Genomic DNA, 16,569 nt, shown 5'->3' with positions numbered 1-16,569 from the left:
TGCTGTTTTGTGGGTTATTGGGTGCTCAAGCATAAACTCTTCAGATACTGCTAACAGTCTCTAAATCAGTGAATGTATCAGTTACTTTTAAACGCTAACATTGTAGGTCCTACATGACCAACTAGCATGGTCAGAATCACCCCACGTTTCGAGGTTATTTAGCAGTATACAATGTACTAGGGAATGCAAACCTTTTTCATTCTGGCTAACTATGACTCCTGTCACTCTCTTTGACACGCACGCATGCAGTCAGGCACACACACAATGTTAGAGTAATACCATAGACCGAGAAGCAGGCTACGGAATTAAGCATGACAGTGTAGTAAGCCCACACCTACCCTGAGTTACATACCCACAACCACTCCTGATTCAACAACCAAAACACAATGTTCCCATAATGTTAAGACAATACTTCAACCCCTACAGAGGTGGTGAGAGATCCATTTAAAAGTAAAACATAATACAATATACAGAACTAAACCTAAAATATATTACCTATTAGTGAAATATTTGGGGGATTCTTTTCAATGTATACTCTCAGTCATGTTCATTGTAAATATCTTGAAATAGGGAAGCTGTAGCAGAGAGACCGCTACGCTGGAGTGTCTGGTGTTTATTCTCAATACTGAGGGTGATATACCTGGCCTTGGGAATAGAGGGGTGAAATGCATAGTCACACACGGTGCAGCATTCTAGAAGCTGTTGTAGGCAGGGTTCAAGCTACAGGAGTGTCCAAGGCTGCTGGATGCTCTCGTAAGAATTAAAAACCATCAATGTGGACACCCGTGTCAGCTTTGAATGTCAGGGTGCCCCACGCATCAATGTGTAACTTCAAACCCTGGTTGTAAGAATCACGAAAGGAAGACTGAGATATAGGCTACAGTCCTTTGGAAAAGGCATAATGGCAACTTGTGTTGGTTCACTTTGACAAAGTGGTGTGTCTATGTTGGTGTGTTGGTCTTCTTCCCTCTCACGTGAAGAGAGCCTGCTTGGTTGAAGTCTCATCCACCAGCGCCTGGACTGTCATGCTCACCTTTATCATACCCTTCTCCTCTAGTATGTGATGAGGCAGACACAGCTTATCCTGTGGAGGATCCACAGAGAAGAGACAAACAGAGTGGGGGGAGGAGATCGGAAATGAGTGGGACAGACAAAACACAAGTAAATCAAGACCTTTGAATAAAACGATGGTGATGAGGGAACATAGACAGTACAGGTGTGTGTAGGAGTATGTTGGATAACCATTATGAAGAATCTGAACAGCATCATCCTTCAGAGAACAGCAACACAAAATAGGAGAGGTGGTAACTACATTTATTACCAGTTCCATTCACACCATCAGATATACAAGTCATTATAAAGCCTCACAGCAATGGCTGAGTTAAAACACACAGAACTAATAGTATAATGGCGTACCAATTGCAGTCACTGGGTAAAATAAACTTCCATCCAATGTATCTTCATGAGGTTTTAAAGTAAGAAAATAAGTCTACAGTCTGAACCACGACAATAATACAATAGTCGGCCCAAAACTTCTACATACTGTAGTCATGTAACTCCCCCAGGGTAAATCAACTATAGCGATATGAAAGTTTACGTACAGGTAACTTCCAAAATAAAGGAAACACCAACATAAAGGGTCTTAATCGGGTGTTGGGCCATCACGAGCCAGAACAACTTCAATGCACCTTGGCATAGATTCTACAACTGTCTGGAACTCTATTGGAGGGATGCGTCACCATTCCTCCACAAATAAAAGTCATAATTTGGTGTTTTGTTGTTGGTGGTGGAAAACGCTGTCTCAGGCACCACTCCAGAATCTCCCATACGTGTTCAATTTGATTGAGATCTGGGGAGTGAGATTGCCATGGCATATGGTTTACATCGTTTTCATGCTCATCAAACCACTCAGTGATCACTTGTGCTCTGTCTTGCTATGGGGACATTGCCATAGTAGCCAAAATAATGGCCTGTCTAGCCTTTTTATACATGACCCTATGGGATGTTAATTACTTAATTAACTCAGGAACCACACCTGTGTGGAAGCATCTACTTTCAATATATTTTGTATCCATCATTTACTCAAGCGTTTCCATTATTTTGGTAGTTACCTGTAGATGGACGGGGGGGTAAAGATGTGCAGTAGTGACGTGATTATTGAACCTTATTTAGTGGCAGTGTTCTGTAGTGACATTTTACAGTCTAGTCATAAGTGGTGTGTTTATTAGGTCCAAACTGATACACTGTTTGTTGTGTCTTTGTGTCATAGATGGCATCACTATTGAGCTTTACTATTTCCTTTGAGCAGACAGTATTGTACCTGTATTTGATGTGTCTTGAAGAGAGAAACCAATGCGACAAAAAAGCGCCAAGATCCAGCTTGATAGAGGAACCCTATTAATGTTCTGTGCTTACCTGGACCCAAACTAGATAGGCTGTATGGAACCAAGAGACAGTGTATGACCCCATACAACCCGGTCTGTGACCCCAGAGGGCATTAATAAAGCCAAGAATCCAACATGATAGGCTTGATTTGACACATTGGCCAAAGAGTTGTAAAGAGTCTTCTGGTAAACCCCTTGTGTACAAGCTCCAGGATTCTTTCAACAGTTGGAATGTGCAGTATTGATGAGGACAGTATATGAATGCATGTGTGCGAGGTTGTGAGTTGGTATTTATTGGAGTTTATTGGTGTGCATCTGTAATGTGTGCATGAATAAAAGAGAGACACACTAGGTGAGTGAGTCAGCAGCTTTTTCTGGGCAGAGGAGAAGAGCACAGAAACGAGGTTGAAGAAAGAGGAGGATTGCGGACGGAGATGTGTTGGCACATGCGGGAGGGGGGGCTTTGACAGGAGATTGTCAGGTGGCATTACGTCAGCTCGCTCCAGCTATAGGCCACAAACAGCAGGAGGAGACAGAACACATGTACTAGGCTCGAGCCAATCAGGTCCCAGGGCTGCCAGGCGGGAGACGGAACCAAGGCGACCTGTGTAGACACCTCTGGGGCAGGGCTTGGGTTTGGACTCGGGTCCTCCCCCTGTCTGTCTGAGTTCCTCCCCTCTGTGGGGGTCTCCATGGCGACCAGGGCGCACACGGTGACACGGATCGGCCGCAGGTGACACTGGATGATGTCATATGCTGAGCAGAGGGACGACTGAGGCCCCAAAGAGGAGCGGAGGAGGTAACATACAATGTAAATGAAGGTGAAGGGAGAAGGATTGGAAAAAGGAAAAGAAGTTGGAGGGATGAATGGAGAATGGGGGGAAGAGAATGATACAGATAGAAAGGAAGGGGCTCACATAGGATCATCAAATAATTTTGTGGATGAAGAAGAGAAATACAGCCAGATAGAAGTGGAGGAGAATAATGAGGGGGAAGAACAACACATAGGAGAAAAAATATCAGAACAAAGAGGAAGAAAATGGGAAGGGAGTGCCAAGAAAAGAGAAATAAGGGGAGGGGATTCAGGGGAGAAGAAGAGAAGGAAGATAGAGGGTGGTCCGGCAGGAAAACAGAACAGAGAGAAACAAAGCAGGATGTTAACCAGTGGGAACCGAGGTCAGGGGCCAAGGTGTGTGTTTTTTGTGCGGGGCTGCGCAGGCGTGGGTTACCAGGGCAATGTGCAGGGCTGCTTTTTGAGAGAGAGTATGTGACTTACTCATTTTATCAAACTGAGACTGAACTCCATCTCTCTTTCAGAAAGCAGGCCACGCTGTGGTGTGGAGCGTTAGGAGCAATGAGGGTGCGGTCGGTGTCTGCCAGCTACACCTTCACTTGCATTTGCTAGCATCAGCTTTCAATCCAGCATAAAGCATCGGTTTCAGTGAGGCAGCGACATTTCAGCCAGCAAGCAGATTACAAGTTGGCTAGGGCCAGGTTACACAAGCAAAACCAGACTAGCAACAGCAAGCAAGCAGGAGGTCTAAGGAAGCAGCCAAGAGGTCTCACTGTTGGTAATGGTGATACTTTGCATTCTAATGTACAGTCCCATCAGGCTACTCAAACACAGTGACTGAAAGGCAACTTTTGTAGTGCGAGGTTTCGACCAGGCTCATTGAGTGAAGAGAGAATCCTTTAAACACAATCACAGCTGTGCTTACTATACTAGGGTATGACCAAAGAAGTCCCACTGCGACTGTATGTGTATGTGTAATCACTGGGCGACAGAAATAATGGTCATAATTATTGAATATATTTACTAAAAGGAGCAATCACATAGCAACGAGGAGCCAGGGTCACTGGGTCAATTTGATACTCACACACAAGCACACTTATTAAAGAGCGATTTTCCCTAAAAATAAACTTATCGTTTTGAAAATGGCCTATGTGGCATCGAAAGGAGTCAAAAACATCTATTCTAGTGTCAAAATTGACTACAAAGTGTAAACAGGATAATGTTGGTCATAAAGATGATAGGAAATAATCGTATGTCACGGAATGAAGGGTACTGTAACAGTTGTCTGTGGGTTGGGTTTATTTTAATCCTACCCACATTCCCACAGCACCTAAGTAACCATCAATTCGGATCGTAATGCCCTGATGATCAATTTGGTTTGACATTCAATATCCCTTTGGGGCTAGTTAGGGACCATCGGTAAATTACACAATGTACTTGGGACAATATTTTAAAAGGTCAATAGCTCCAAATTTCAATGACTTAAACCTCAAACCAACTATAAATTGTCAAAAGTGGTATACAAATATTGAAAGCATTCGATGAGACAACTAAAAGATGTCCAACATGAAAATATTGCCCCATTTACATTGTGTAATTATTGATGGTCCCTAACTATCCCTAGAGATAGGCTATCCAAAGGCGACCATGACTGAATTCAAACGTGAATTGGTGTGAACGTGAACCAATTCACGTTTGAATTCAGTCATGGTCGCTAGCATTTCTTAATGAGTGTTCACAGGTGTGAAGAGTTAGACAAATAATTTTGCCAATTAGCTTCAGCCAGCTGGTGTGCAACCGTGGCAAAATTGGTTTGACTTGCTGTCATCAGCATTTCTTAATGATCCAACTCAGGAAGTGCAGTCGCCAAGTCCTATGTTACCAACCCATACACACACAAAATGTTTTAGTCAAGTAAATGACATGGCACACCAGCTCCCGTTAAACTAATTTTTGTCTTTGGCACACGCTGGGGTCAGAAACAGGCAAGAGCCGGGTCAAAGTTTAAAAGTCTACCACTGGTCATTTGGTACACCATAGAGGAAGCCCAAAGCCTGTACAGGCCAGTGTAATGATGATGATGATGATGATGATGATGATGATGATGATGCAGCAGCTCTAATGTTTGTGTCATAACTTTCTCTCTCTCTTTCAGAGGAGGTAGTGGGAGGTGCCGGTTCTGGGATCAAACTCTGTGCTCTGACTGGGAAGATTGTTTAAAGGTGATGATTATAAAAGGGGTTTGGTCCCAATGTCAAATACATATCCTAGAACGAACTATTACTGTATAACCTAAAGAAGTTGTAGACTTGTCAAATGGTCCAGTTTCATCCCAGCACTAGCATCTAGCCCTTTCTGATGCTCCATTCTAGTGTGTTTAGTATCTGTCCTCTGCAGGCTGTTTGCTTCACTGATCCCTAATCAGCCCACCCACAACTAGATTCCAACCCCAATGATGCACTGTGGCATTTATTCAAACTTAACAGATCAAGGATCAGTTTCCTTCAGTCAAATCCCAACTCTAACAGCTAAATCTGAAATAGAGTGGCTGATTCAGGGTCACGGTGCCACTATCTAACAGACAGGAGTGTCTCACCTCGGGAACGCCCATCTTCCTACAGGCATCCAGGAAGTTCTCCACGTTCCTTCGACACTTGGCCATGCTGAGTTTGGGCTATGGGGTGACACATAGAACACAGCTCAACACAGACTATAACTGTCTATAACACAAATAATCACCCATTCCTACTTATCCCTCTTCAACCCCTCATTGACCCCCAGACGTACCACCGCGGACGAGGGCACATGGATGCTGGCCACGGAGCGTGGGCGAATGTGATTAGCCAGATGGCAGAGCACCACCCCGTCCATGAGGGAGGAGCCCAGGTCTTCAGGAAGAGCCACCTTCAGTCTGCTCTCTATACTCTGAGGGAAGACAGGAGGGGTAAGAGGGGTCAAAACATACACCTTAACACATGCACAAACCGAGGACATAATGCTCCTGGATGGGGAGTTGACTTCCAGACGAGAGTGAGGGAGAAGAAAGAAATTGACAGTGAAGCTCTCACCTCTCTGAGTTGTTCCATCAGCTCCAGCTCTTCTCTCAGCTGTTCCATCTTCCTCCTCATGGTGAACTGAGGATCCACAGACTCCAGACTCTTATGGGTCCTCAGGAACACTACCCCCATCAGGCCGGAGGAGAGAACAACAGGTCAGCCGTTAGACAGGGAGCTCAGCAACTAACACTTACACATACTGTACAGTACACTTACATTCAGACCCACGCACACACACACATGCTAGTATGCATTTCACACCCATAAAAGCACACACTGTAGCCTAAATACACTATACTGTATATACAACAGTATGTGGACACCCCTTCAAATGAGTGGATTCGGCTATTTCAGCCAAACCCGTTGTTGACTGGTGTACCATGCCCGAGCAGCAGCATACAAGCCTAAGATCACCATGCACAATGCCAAGCTTCAGCTTGAGTGGTGTAAAGCTTGCCGCCATTGGACTCTGGAGCAGTGAAAGCACGTTTTCTGGGGTGATGAATTACGCTTCACCATCTGGCAGTCCGACGGATGAATCTGGGTTTGGCGGATGCAAGGAGAACACTACCTGCCAGAATACATAGTGCCAACTGTAAAGTTTGGTGGAGGAGGAATAATGGTCTAGCGCTGTTTTTCATGGTTCGGGCTAGGTCCCTTAGTTCTAGTGAAGGGAAATCTTAAAGCCACAGCATAAAATGACATCCTAGACGATTTTGTGCTTCCAACTTTGTGGCAACAGACTGGGGAAGGCCCTTTCCTGTTTCAGCAGGACAATGCTCCTGTGCACAAAGCGTGGTCCATAAAGAAATGGTTTGTTGAGATCGGTGTGGAAGAACTTGGCTGGCCTGACCTCAACCCCATTGAACACCTTTGGGATGAATTGGAATGCCGACTGCGAGCCATGCTTAATCACCCAACATCAGTGCCTGACCTCACTAATGCTCTTGGGGCCTTAATGGAAGCAAGTCCCCGCAGCAATGTTCCAACATCTAGTGAAAAGCCTTCCCAGAAGAGTAGAGGCTGTTGTAGCCGATTTAGATGCAAGTGGCTGTTCCACTGGGGACCAACTCCATATTAATGACCATGATTTTGGATGAGATGAGCAGGTGTCCACACTTTTGGTCATGTAGTGCAAATGCATACTGCAATATTTCACTGACACCGAAATCACACTTTCTCTTACAAATGGATATGTAGCTACTGTTACTGCATGCTTGTATAACCCCTTATTCATATCCAGATGCACTCTACAGTGCTGGGCTCTGGGCTGCCTTCCTTGTCATGAAAGCAGCCATCTGCAGGAAGATTGAATGTGGAAAATTGGTTTCCCTTCAGACGTCCCACTTAGTCAATCCTGCATACCAACAGATAGCATGACCCCTCCAGGAACCACAGCAACTGACAGGAGATTTGAAGAGGCTTGACAATGGAGCATATTTATTTGTTTTGTGTTATTGTACTCATAAAAACAGAAGTCTTCTCTGTTTGTAATATATACTTTTTAAACTGGTAAGCATACATATAACAAAGAAAACGCATTAGAGGAAATGAAGCATTTGTTTTAAAGTGTGGGAGGAGGAAATGTATTCAGAGGAGTGTGTGTGTGTGTGTGTGTGTGTGTGTGTGTGTGTGTGTGTGTGTGTGTGTGTGTGTGTGTGTGTGTGTGTGTGTGTGTGTGTGTGTGTGTGTGTGTGTGTGTGTGTGTGTAAAAGAGAAACAGCCTTGGCCTCTGATCACATGTTACAGCCATCGTTCTACAACATTGAAGTGAATCATTTGCTAAGTCTGTGGCCTATATTCTTGTCATAAATCTCCCTTGCAACAGCCTCTATATACAGCTCAGTGACACACCACTACATGGAACACATTCTGTAGCTCTGCCTTGTGGTACAAAGTCACACCACATGGGGGAGCCCAAGAGTCACTGGCCATTTCAACCCACGCTTGGGGAAAAGGAAAGGAGAATGCATAGACTTCACACTAGACCTTAATAACGTTGGCCCTATCTGACCATCTCTTACAGGGGCAATGGCTCCTTGAGGGGCTATCCCAGTAGGAAGTTAGAGATAAACACACACACAGGCCTCATCCAGAAGCATGAAAGGCTGATATAGCGTAGAGAGGGGCGATCACTCCTCCGCCATAGACAGAACAGGATGTTGACTATTATAGAGGGTGTGAATGTGGCTAGGGAGGGGAACATTCAATAACAGAATGAGACGTGACCATGTAGAGAGGAAGCACAGATATGTCAATTATTGTAAACACACAGAGGTCTCATACTAGGGCAGCAGAACATTGGCCAGACGAGGGGGTATGTAGATACAGCCAGTCACAATATAGCATGGGGGAATGATTTAACTCAACCCTCCTTCAGCTGTTCCTGGCCCTGACAATAACAATAACGGTTTATGACACCAGGGACACATCTTAAAGCTGGTCACGCAGTGATAAAACACAGGAGTTAATTAATTAGGACGTGATAAGCCCCTCCCCCTTTCTCCTCTTCTTTCCTTCCCTCCTCTCTCTGATAATGTTTGGTCCTTAGAGGCCCATACTGACAGGCTGTCAGTCACTTTTACACAGATGGAGAAACAGAGACTGCCTGGCATTCACTGACTACCCCATCAACAACTCATGCACCACACACACCAGGATTGTGCTCAATTCTGAATCTGGGAATTAATTCACATTCAACTGATGAGTTGAAAATCGAATTGAATCAATGTGAATTTGAGTAACAGGAAGTAGAATGTAATTCAGTGCAATTCAATATAATGACATGTTTGTTGTTTTATGTAAAAGATGTACAAAACATTAAGAACACCTGCTCTGTCCATGACAGACTGACCAGGTGAATCCAGGTGAAAGCTACGACACATTATTGATGTCACTTGTTAAATCCACTTCAATCATTCTAGATGAAGGGGATGAGACAGGTTAAAGAAGGATTTTTAAGCCTTCAGACAACTGAGACATGGATTGTGTGTGTGCCAAAGTGCCTTTGAGCGGAGTATGGTAGTAGGTGCTAGGCACACTGGTTTGTATCAAGAACCAAAACACTGCTGCGTTTTTCACGCTCGACAGTTTCCCATGTGTATGAAGAATGGTCCACAACCTAAAGGACATCCAGCCAACTTGACATAACTGTTGGGAGCATTGAAGTCAACATGGGCCAGAATCCCTGAGGAACGGTTTTGACACCTTGTAGAGTCCATGCCCCGACAAATTGAGGCTGTTCTGAGGGCAAAAGGGGGTGTGCTCAGTGTATATTTTTTCAACTAGGTAAGTAATTTAAGAACCTATTGATATTTACAATGACGGCCTACCCCGGCCAAACCTTAACGATGCTGAGCCAATTGTGCGGTGTCTATGGTACTTCCAATCACGGCCGGTTGTGATACAGCCCGGAATCGAATCAGGGTCTGTAGTGACGCATCTAGCACTGAGATGCAGTGCCTTAGACAGCTGCGCCACTCAGGTGTACATAGACTTCACCTAATATAGAATAGAAAAGGTAGTAGAATTTCACTGAATACAATAACATTTCCTTTAATTCAAATTTGACTGTATCCTGTTTACTACCTCAGTTCAAATTCAATCATTTAATTTACCTAGGTGTCTGGCTAGACTGCAAACTCTCCTTCCAAACTCATATTAAACATCTCCAATCCCAAATTAAATCTATTTAAATCCTATTTCGCAAACAAAGCCTCCTTCACTCACGCCTCTAAACATACCCTCGTAAAACTGACTATCCTACCGATCCTCGACTTCGGCGATGTCATTTACAAAATAGCTTCCAATACTCTACTCAGCAAACTGGATGCAGTCTATCACAGTGCCATCCGTTTTGTCACCAAAGCCCCTTAGACCAACCACCCCTGCAACCTGTATGCTCTAGTCAGCCGGCCCTTGCTACATATTCGTGGCCAGACCCACTGGCTCCAGGTCATCTATAAGTCTATGCTAGGTAAAGCGCCGCATTATCTCAGCTCACTGGTCACAATAACAACACCCACCCATAGCATGCGCTCCAGCAGGTACATCTCACTGGTCATCCCCAAAGCCAACACCTCCTTTGGCTGCCTTTCCTTCCAGTTCTCTGATGCCAATGACTAGAAAAAATGGCAAATATCGCTGAAGCTGAAGACTTATATTTCCCTCGCTAACTTTAAACATCAGCTATCTGAGCAGCTAACCGATCGCTGCAGCTGTACATAGCCCATCTGTAAATAGCCCATCCAATCTACCTACCTCATGCCCATATTGTCTTTATTTACTTTTCTGCTCTTTTGCACACCAGTATTTCTACTTGCACATCACCATCTGCTCATCTATCATTCCAGGTTTAATTTGCTAAATTGTAATTACTTCACTACTATGGCCTATTTATTGCCTTACCTCCTCACACCATTTGCACACACTGTATATAGACTTTCCCCCCCTATTGTGTTATTGACTGTACGCTTGTTTATTCCATGTGTAACTCTGAGTTGTTGTTTCTGTCGCACTGCTTTGCTTTATCTTGGCCAGGTCACAGTTGTAAATGAGAACTTGTTCTCAACAAGCCTACCTGGTTAAATAAAGGTGAAGTAAAAAAAAAAATAAACATTTTAATTTATGAGGCATTCTCAATTAAATTCTGAATTGAGAACAACCCTGACACACATGAGAGCGCCCATGATGCGGACCCCTCAGGGGTGCATGCTCAGTCCCCCTCTGTACTCCCTGTTCACCCACGACTCCAACACCATCATTAAGTTTGCTGACAACACAACAGTGGTAGGCCTGATCACCATCAACGATGAGACAGCCTGTGTGGTGCCAAGACAATAAGCTCTCCCTCAACGTGAGCAAGACAAAAGGAGCTGATCTTGGACTCAAGGAAAAAGAGGACCAAGCATGCCTCCATTCTCATCGACGGGGCTGCAGTGGAGCAGGTTGAGAGCTTCAAGTTCCTTGGTGTCCACATCACCAACAAACTAACATGGTCCAAGCACACCAAGACAGTCGGGAAGAGGGCATGACAAAACCTATTCCTCCTCAGGAGACTGAAAAGATTTGGCATGGATCCTCAGATCCTCAAAAGGTTCTACAGCTGCACCATCGAGAGCATCCTGACTGGTTGCATCACTGCCTGGTATGGCAACTGCTCGGACTCCGACTGCAAGGCAGAGGGTAGTGCGAACGGCCCAGTACATCACTGGGGCCAAGCTTCCAGCCATCCAGGACATCTGTACCAGGCGGTGTCAGAGGAAAGCCCAGAAAATGGTCAAAGACTCCAGTCACCCAAGTCATGGACTGTTCTCTCTGCTACCGCACGGCAAGCGGTATCGGAGCGCCAAATCTAGGTCCTAAAGGCTCCTTAACAGCTTCTACCCTCAAGTCATAAGACTGCTGAACAATTAATCAAATGGCCACCCGGACTATTTACATTGACCCCCTTCGTGTTTACACTGCTGCTACTCGCTGTTTATTATCTATGCATAGTCACTTTACCCCTACCTACATGTACAAATTACCTCGACTAACCTGTACCCCCACACAATGACTCAGTACCCCCTGTATATAGGCTTGTTATTGTTATTTTATTGTGTTACTTTTATTTATTTTTGAATGTTATTTCGAAAATATTTTCTTAACTCTATTTCTTGAACTGCATTGTTGGTTAAGGGCTTGTAAGTAAGCATTTCACAGTAAGGTCTACTTCACCTGTTGTATTCGGGCGCATGTGACAAATAGTTTGATTTGATAGTTGTGCATTTTGTTGTAATCGGAGGCTAATCCTGAGTGGTGTGGGTTCTCCTGGGCATCCTAAAGGGAGTGAATGAACAGCAGAGAGAGAAAGAGGGAGAGATGGGGAAAGCATAGAAAAGGAGCCACTGCCTCCTCTTAGCACATTTCAGAACTTAACACTCTGGGCTAACACACAGGCACAGCACAAACTCTCAGAATATTCTGGAAGGACACAGCACAGACTCTCAGAATATTCTGGAAGGACACAGCACAGACTCTCAAAATATTCTGGAAGGACACAGCACAGACTCTCAGAATATTCTGGAAGGACACAGCACAGACTCTCAGAACATTACAGAAGGACAAAGCACAGACATTCAGAACATTCTGGAAGGACACAGCACAGAGTCTCAGAACATTCTGGAAGGGCACAGCATGAATGTATCCTACAGGGCAACATCTCTCTCTCATGCTCAGGCAAGCAGACCATCTGGACAGTTTTAGCACCAAACAACGCTTACGAATATTTCTTCACCAAACAAATTGGTCACAAAGCGATGACACAGCAAGATCCTGTCATTGGTCCAGACAGTGTGGTCATGGAGATGAGAGTTATAAAGTTAAAAACGTATACACTCTCTGTAGCTGGTCCTTCATAAAAAATAATGATAATGGACTGCAGTTAAAAAGCGCTTGTTCACATCGTCTCAAAGAAGTTAATGTCAGTGAGCCAGCCAGCCTCAGCATATATTTCTCTCACTGAACTGGCACAGTTCAGCCCTGCTCAGTCCAGTCTAAATAACTTGTGGTGCCATGGATGGTGGATGGATACTAAATCAAAACAGGCAGAAACTGTGACCCGGTCAGAATTTACTGCATACACTATTCATACCCAGGCAGACTGGGCAGTCTAGGAGTCTGAATTCACCTCACACCCCTATTGTTATCACATTCCAGTTCGCTCTCCTTTCCCTGCGTCTGCTGTCTGCTCTGTCTACATTTTGTTTTCATCCTCTCTGTTTCTCTCCCTCTGTGTCTACATTTCTCTCTATGTCCCTCTTTTATTTATTTCACTCTCTCTAGGAGATTTAGGATGTAGCCTTTCAGTTGGACAGGGTCAACATTCAGCCATAAAGTGTTCTGACAAATGAAATACATTATGGAGACTGAGAACATTCCTCATCCTGCTGACAGGACTGCATTGGCTCAGAGAGAGAGAGCGAGAGCGAGAGCGAGAGCGAGAGCGAGAGAGAGAGAGAGAGAGAGAGAGAGAGAGAGAGAGAGAGAGAGAGAGAGAGAGAGAGAGAGAGAGAGAGAGAGAGAGAGAGAGAGAGAGAGAGAGAGAGAGAGAGAATAGAGAGGAAAATGTAATCCAAGGTGAACTTCCTTGTGTAAACAACTGTGTTTCGGTAAACAAAGGCAATAGTCAGAAAACAGGAAGTTAGAACATTGGTACTACCCCTCTCTGGCTCCAGTATAAAAACAACTCACTCCATTACTGTTAGAGAGAGAGCAGGAGAAAATAATATGAAAGAGAGAGATTTATGTGAGATATGTCCTGTCAGGTTTTGACTGTGTCTTGGCAGTGCAACAAAGCTCTGGGGCATGCTTGTTGGCATTTCCCCTGTCTTCTCTTCCAGAAGGCTACACTGGCATGTTGGACACTGGCCTGCCCTGTACCAAGCCAGGCTGGGCACTGCCAAGGAAGACCCCTGGCCACAAAGCCCAGCTGGAGAAGGAGGCGAGGGTCAGGGGAGAGGGTAAAAGGGGTCAGGTGGAGGGTTGAGTGCAGGGTAGCATTCCTCCACCAAGCTCTCAGGGGCAAAGCCAACTCTCCCAAGGTCCATTTAGCTTCAGTGGAGTAGAGATGCTTTCTCTACATCCCCCTCTCTCCTTTGAAACTATTCTCTCTCCCAGCCTTCTAGAGGAATAGATAGCATCTCCTCTAAAATAGACTACTGTGTATGTAATGGCAGGGCGTTTATTTGTTCCAGTGTTATACACACTGATAGAGCCTCTGAGGGCATACACTGATTGGTGATGGGGTCAGAGAAAGAGCGAGAGAGACAAGAGAAAGAAAGATAGAGGATTACATCTCTATGTGTGTCTTGCTTTCAACAACAAAACCAGTTTAACACGATCTAATGGCCACCCAGTGGTGTTCTACCCCAAAAGGAATTCCTGTATCACAGAGGAAGTTTCCAATCCTGGTTCCTTTCTAGTCAGTCAATGCTGCTACTGTGTGACATTACCCACTCAGAGGATAGTAAAATCTCTTGGCAGCTGGTGTTGTTTACAAAGTCAAAGGTCAATAACAGCTACTACAGCACAAGGTCATCAGTATCAGTACAGTCATTCTGCGTCGTAGTTCTGCCCTCAGACATCCACACACAAACAGGCTAACCGTGTTACCAACAACTACTGCTGGTGGTGTGACCCTAGACACACTGATTTGGAATGGTGCCCGTAGCTCGGGTTCTGGGACCTGATTGGCTGTTAATAAGGTCAGACACTCCTGATCTAAACTCCTATTGGTTACTGGTGATGTCACCTCTCTGAGGCCTGACCTGTTTATTGGTGCGTGGCTATGATTGGCTCTTTATTGAAAACAAATATGCAGCTATCAACACTGTTCTCACTACTAGGATATTCCATATGATTGATTGTCCAACATTCCTTTTCAACATTACTGCTCCTTTGAACATTTTTATTTTCTTTCTTTCATTCTTTCTTCATGTCTATGTTATTATAATACCTATTGGTCTTTTACCCTGCCATTGGCGGTTTACTCTTACACATGCAATGTAAAACCCTTTGAAAATGGTAGTAAATGAAAAGTGATATACAACTAAAATTGTTATCATTAGCAACGGGAGAGTAATAAAATGCTCATGTTGACTTTGACTCCATGCTGATGTCATAAGAACGCACCCTTAGAACATGTTAAACAATCGTGTAACATGAGTCGCCCTGGGGGGAAAATGGCTGCTGGCAGCTTCCGTTTTCCTCCTGATAGAAGAGGGATATCCCCAGTGAGACCATTATCTAACAGTTCAAATATAAATACATAAATACCCTGAGCTATAGAAGGGAAGCCGGAGTAGAGCAACAGATGATTGACCAGTATGAAGCTGTATGTCAAATCAAATCGTATTTGTCACATGCTTCGTAAACAACAAGTGTAGACTAACAGTGAAATGCTTACTTAGGGGCCCTTACCAACTATCCAGAGAGAAAAAACATATAAATACACGAGGAATAACTGCACAATGAGTAGTGATAACATGGCTATATACTGTACATGGGGTACCAGTACCGAGTCGATGTGCAGGGGTACGAGGGAATTGAGGTAGATACAGTGGGGCAAAAAAGTATTTAGTCAGCCACCAATTGTGCAAGTTCTCCCACTTAAAAAGATGAGAGAGGCCTGTAATTTCATCATATGTACACGTCAACTATGACAGACAAAATGAGAAAAAATCCAGAAAATCACATTGTAGGATTTTTTATGAATTTATTTGCAAATTATGGTGGAAAATAAGTATTTGGTCACCTACAAACAAGCAAGATTTCTGGCTCTCACAGACCTGTAACTTCTTCTTTAAGAGGCTCCTCTGTCCTCCACTCTTTACCTGTATTAATGGCACCTGTTTGAACTTATTGTCAGTATAAATTATTTATATTATTATATATTATTTAATGACACCGGTCCACAACCTCAAACAGTCACACTCCAAACTCCACTATGGCCAAGACCAAAGAGTTGTCAAAGGACACCAGAAACAAAATTGTAGACCTGCACCAGGCTGGGAAGACTGAATCTGCAATAGGTAAGCAACTTGGTTTGAAGAAATCAACTGTGGGAGCAATTATTAGGAAATGGAAGACATACAAGACCACTGATAATCTCCCTCGATCTGGGGCTCCACGCAAGTCTCACCCCGTGGGGTAAAAATGATCACAGGAACGGTGAGCAGAAATCCCAGAACCACACGGGGGGACCTAGTGAATGACCTGCAGAGAGCTGGGACCAAAGTAACAAAGCCTACCATCAGTAACACACTATGCCACCAGGGACTCAAATCCTATAGTGCCAGATGTGTCCCCCTGCTTAAGCTAGTACTTGTCCAGGCCCGTCTGAAGTTTGCAAGAGAGCATTTGGATGATCCAGAAGAAGATTGGGAGAATGTCATATGGTCAGATGAAACCAAAATATAACTTTGTGGTAAAAACTCAACTTGTCGTGTTTGGAGGACAAAGAAGGCTGAGTTGCATCCAAAGAACACCATACCTACTGTGAAGCATGGGGGTGGAAACATCATGCTTTGGGGCTGTTTTTCTGCAAAGGGACCAGGACGACTGATCTGTGTAAAGGAAAGAATGAATGGGGCCATGTATCGTGAAATTTTGAGTGAAAACCTCCTTCCATCAGCAAGGGCATTGAAGATGAAACGTGGCTGGGTCTTTCAGCATGACAATGATCCCAAACACACCGCCGGGGAATGAAGGAGTGGCTTCGTAAGAAGCATTTCAAGGTCCTGGAGTGGCCTAGCCAGTCTCCAGATCTCAACCCCATAGAAAATCTTTTGAGGGA

The 16,569-nt window shown here is 44.4% G+C and overlaps 1 protein-coding gene across 1 annotated transcript in view; it reads right to left on the bottom strand.

Moving 5' to 3' along the window:
* Nucleotides 1–1,293: 1,293 nt before the first annotated feature.
* Nucleotides 1,294–16,569, bottom strand: part of LOC118386290 (leucine-rich repeat and calponin homology domain-containing protein 1-like) — a 97,927-nt gene continuing 82,651 nt past the window's right edge. Inside the window, exons 17-20 of the mRNA XM_052521796.1 lie at nt 6,246–6,355; nt 5,965–6,102; nt 5,774–5,851; nt 1,294–3,156 (exon numbers count right to left, since the gene is read on the bottom strand). Coding sequence (XP_052377756.1) covers nt 2,872–3,156; nt 5,774–5,851; nt 5,965–6,102; nt 6,246–6,355 — 611 coding nt within the window. The 3' untranslated portion in view covers nt 1,294–2,871. The remainder of the gene's footprint in view (nt 3,157–5,773; nt 5,852–5,964; nt 6,103–6,245; nt 6,356–16,569) is intronic.

This window comes from Oncorhynchus keta, chromosome 7 (assembly GCF_023373465.1).
Source record: "Oncorhynchus keta strain PuntledgeMale-10-30-2019 chromosome 7, Oket_V2, whole genome shotgun sequence".
NCBI classification, from domain to species: domain Eukaryota; kingdom Metazoa; phylum Chordata; class Actinopteri; order Salmoniformes; family Salmonidae; genus Oncorhynchus; species Oncorhynchus keta.
The sequence above is the reverse complement of the archived record's forward strand: the minus strand, read 5'-3'. Positions and strand labels throughout refer to the sequence as shown.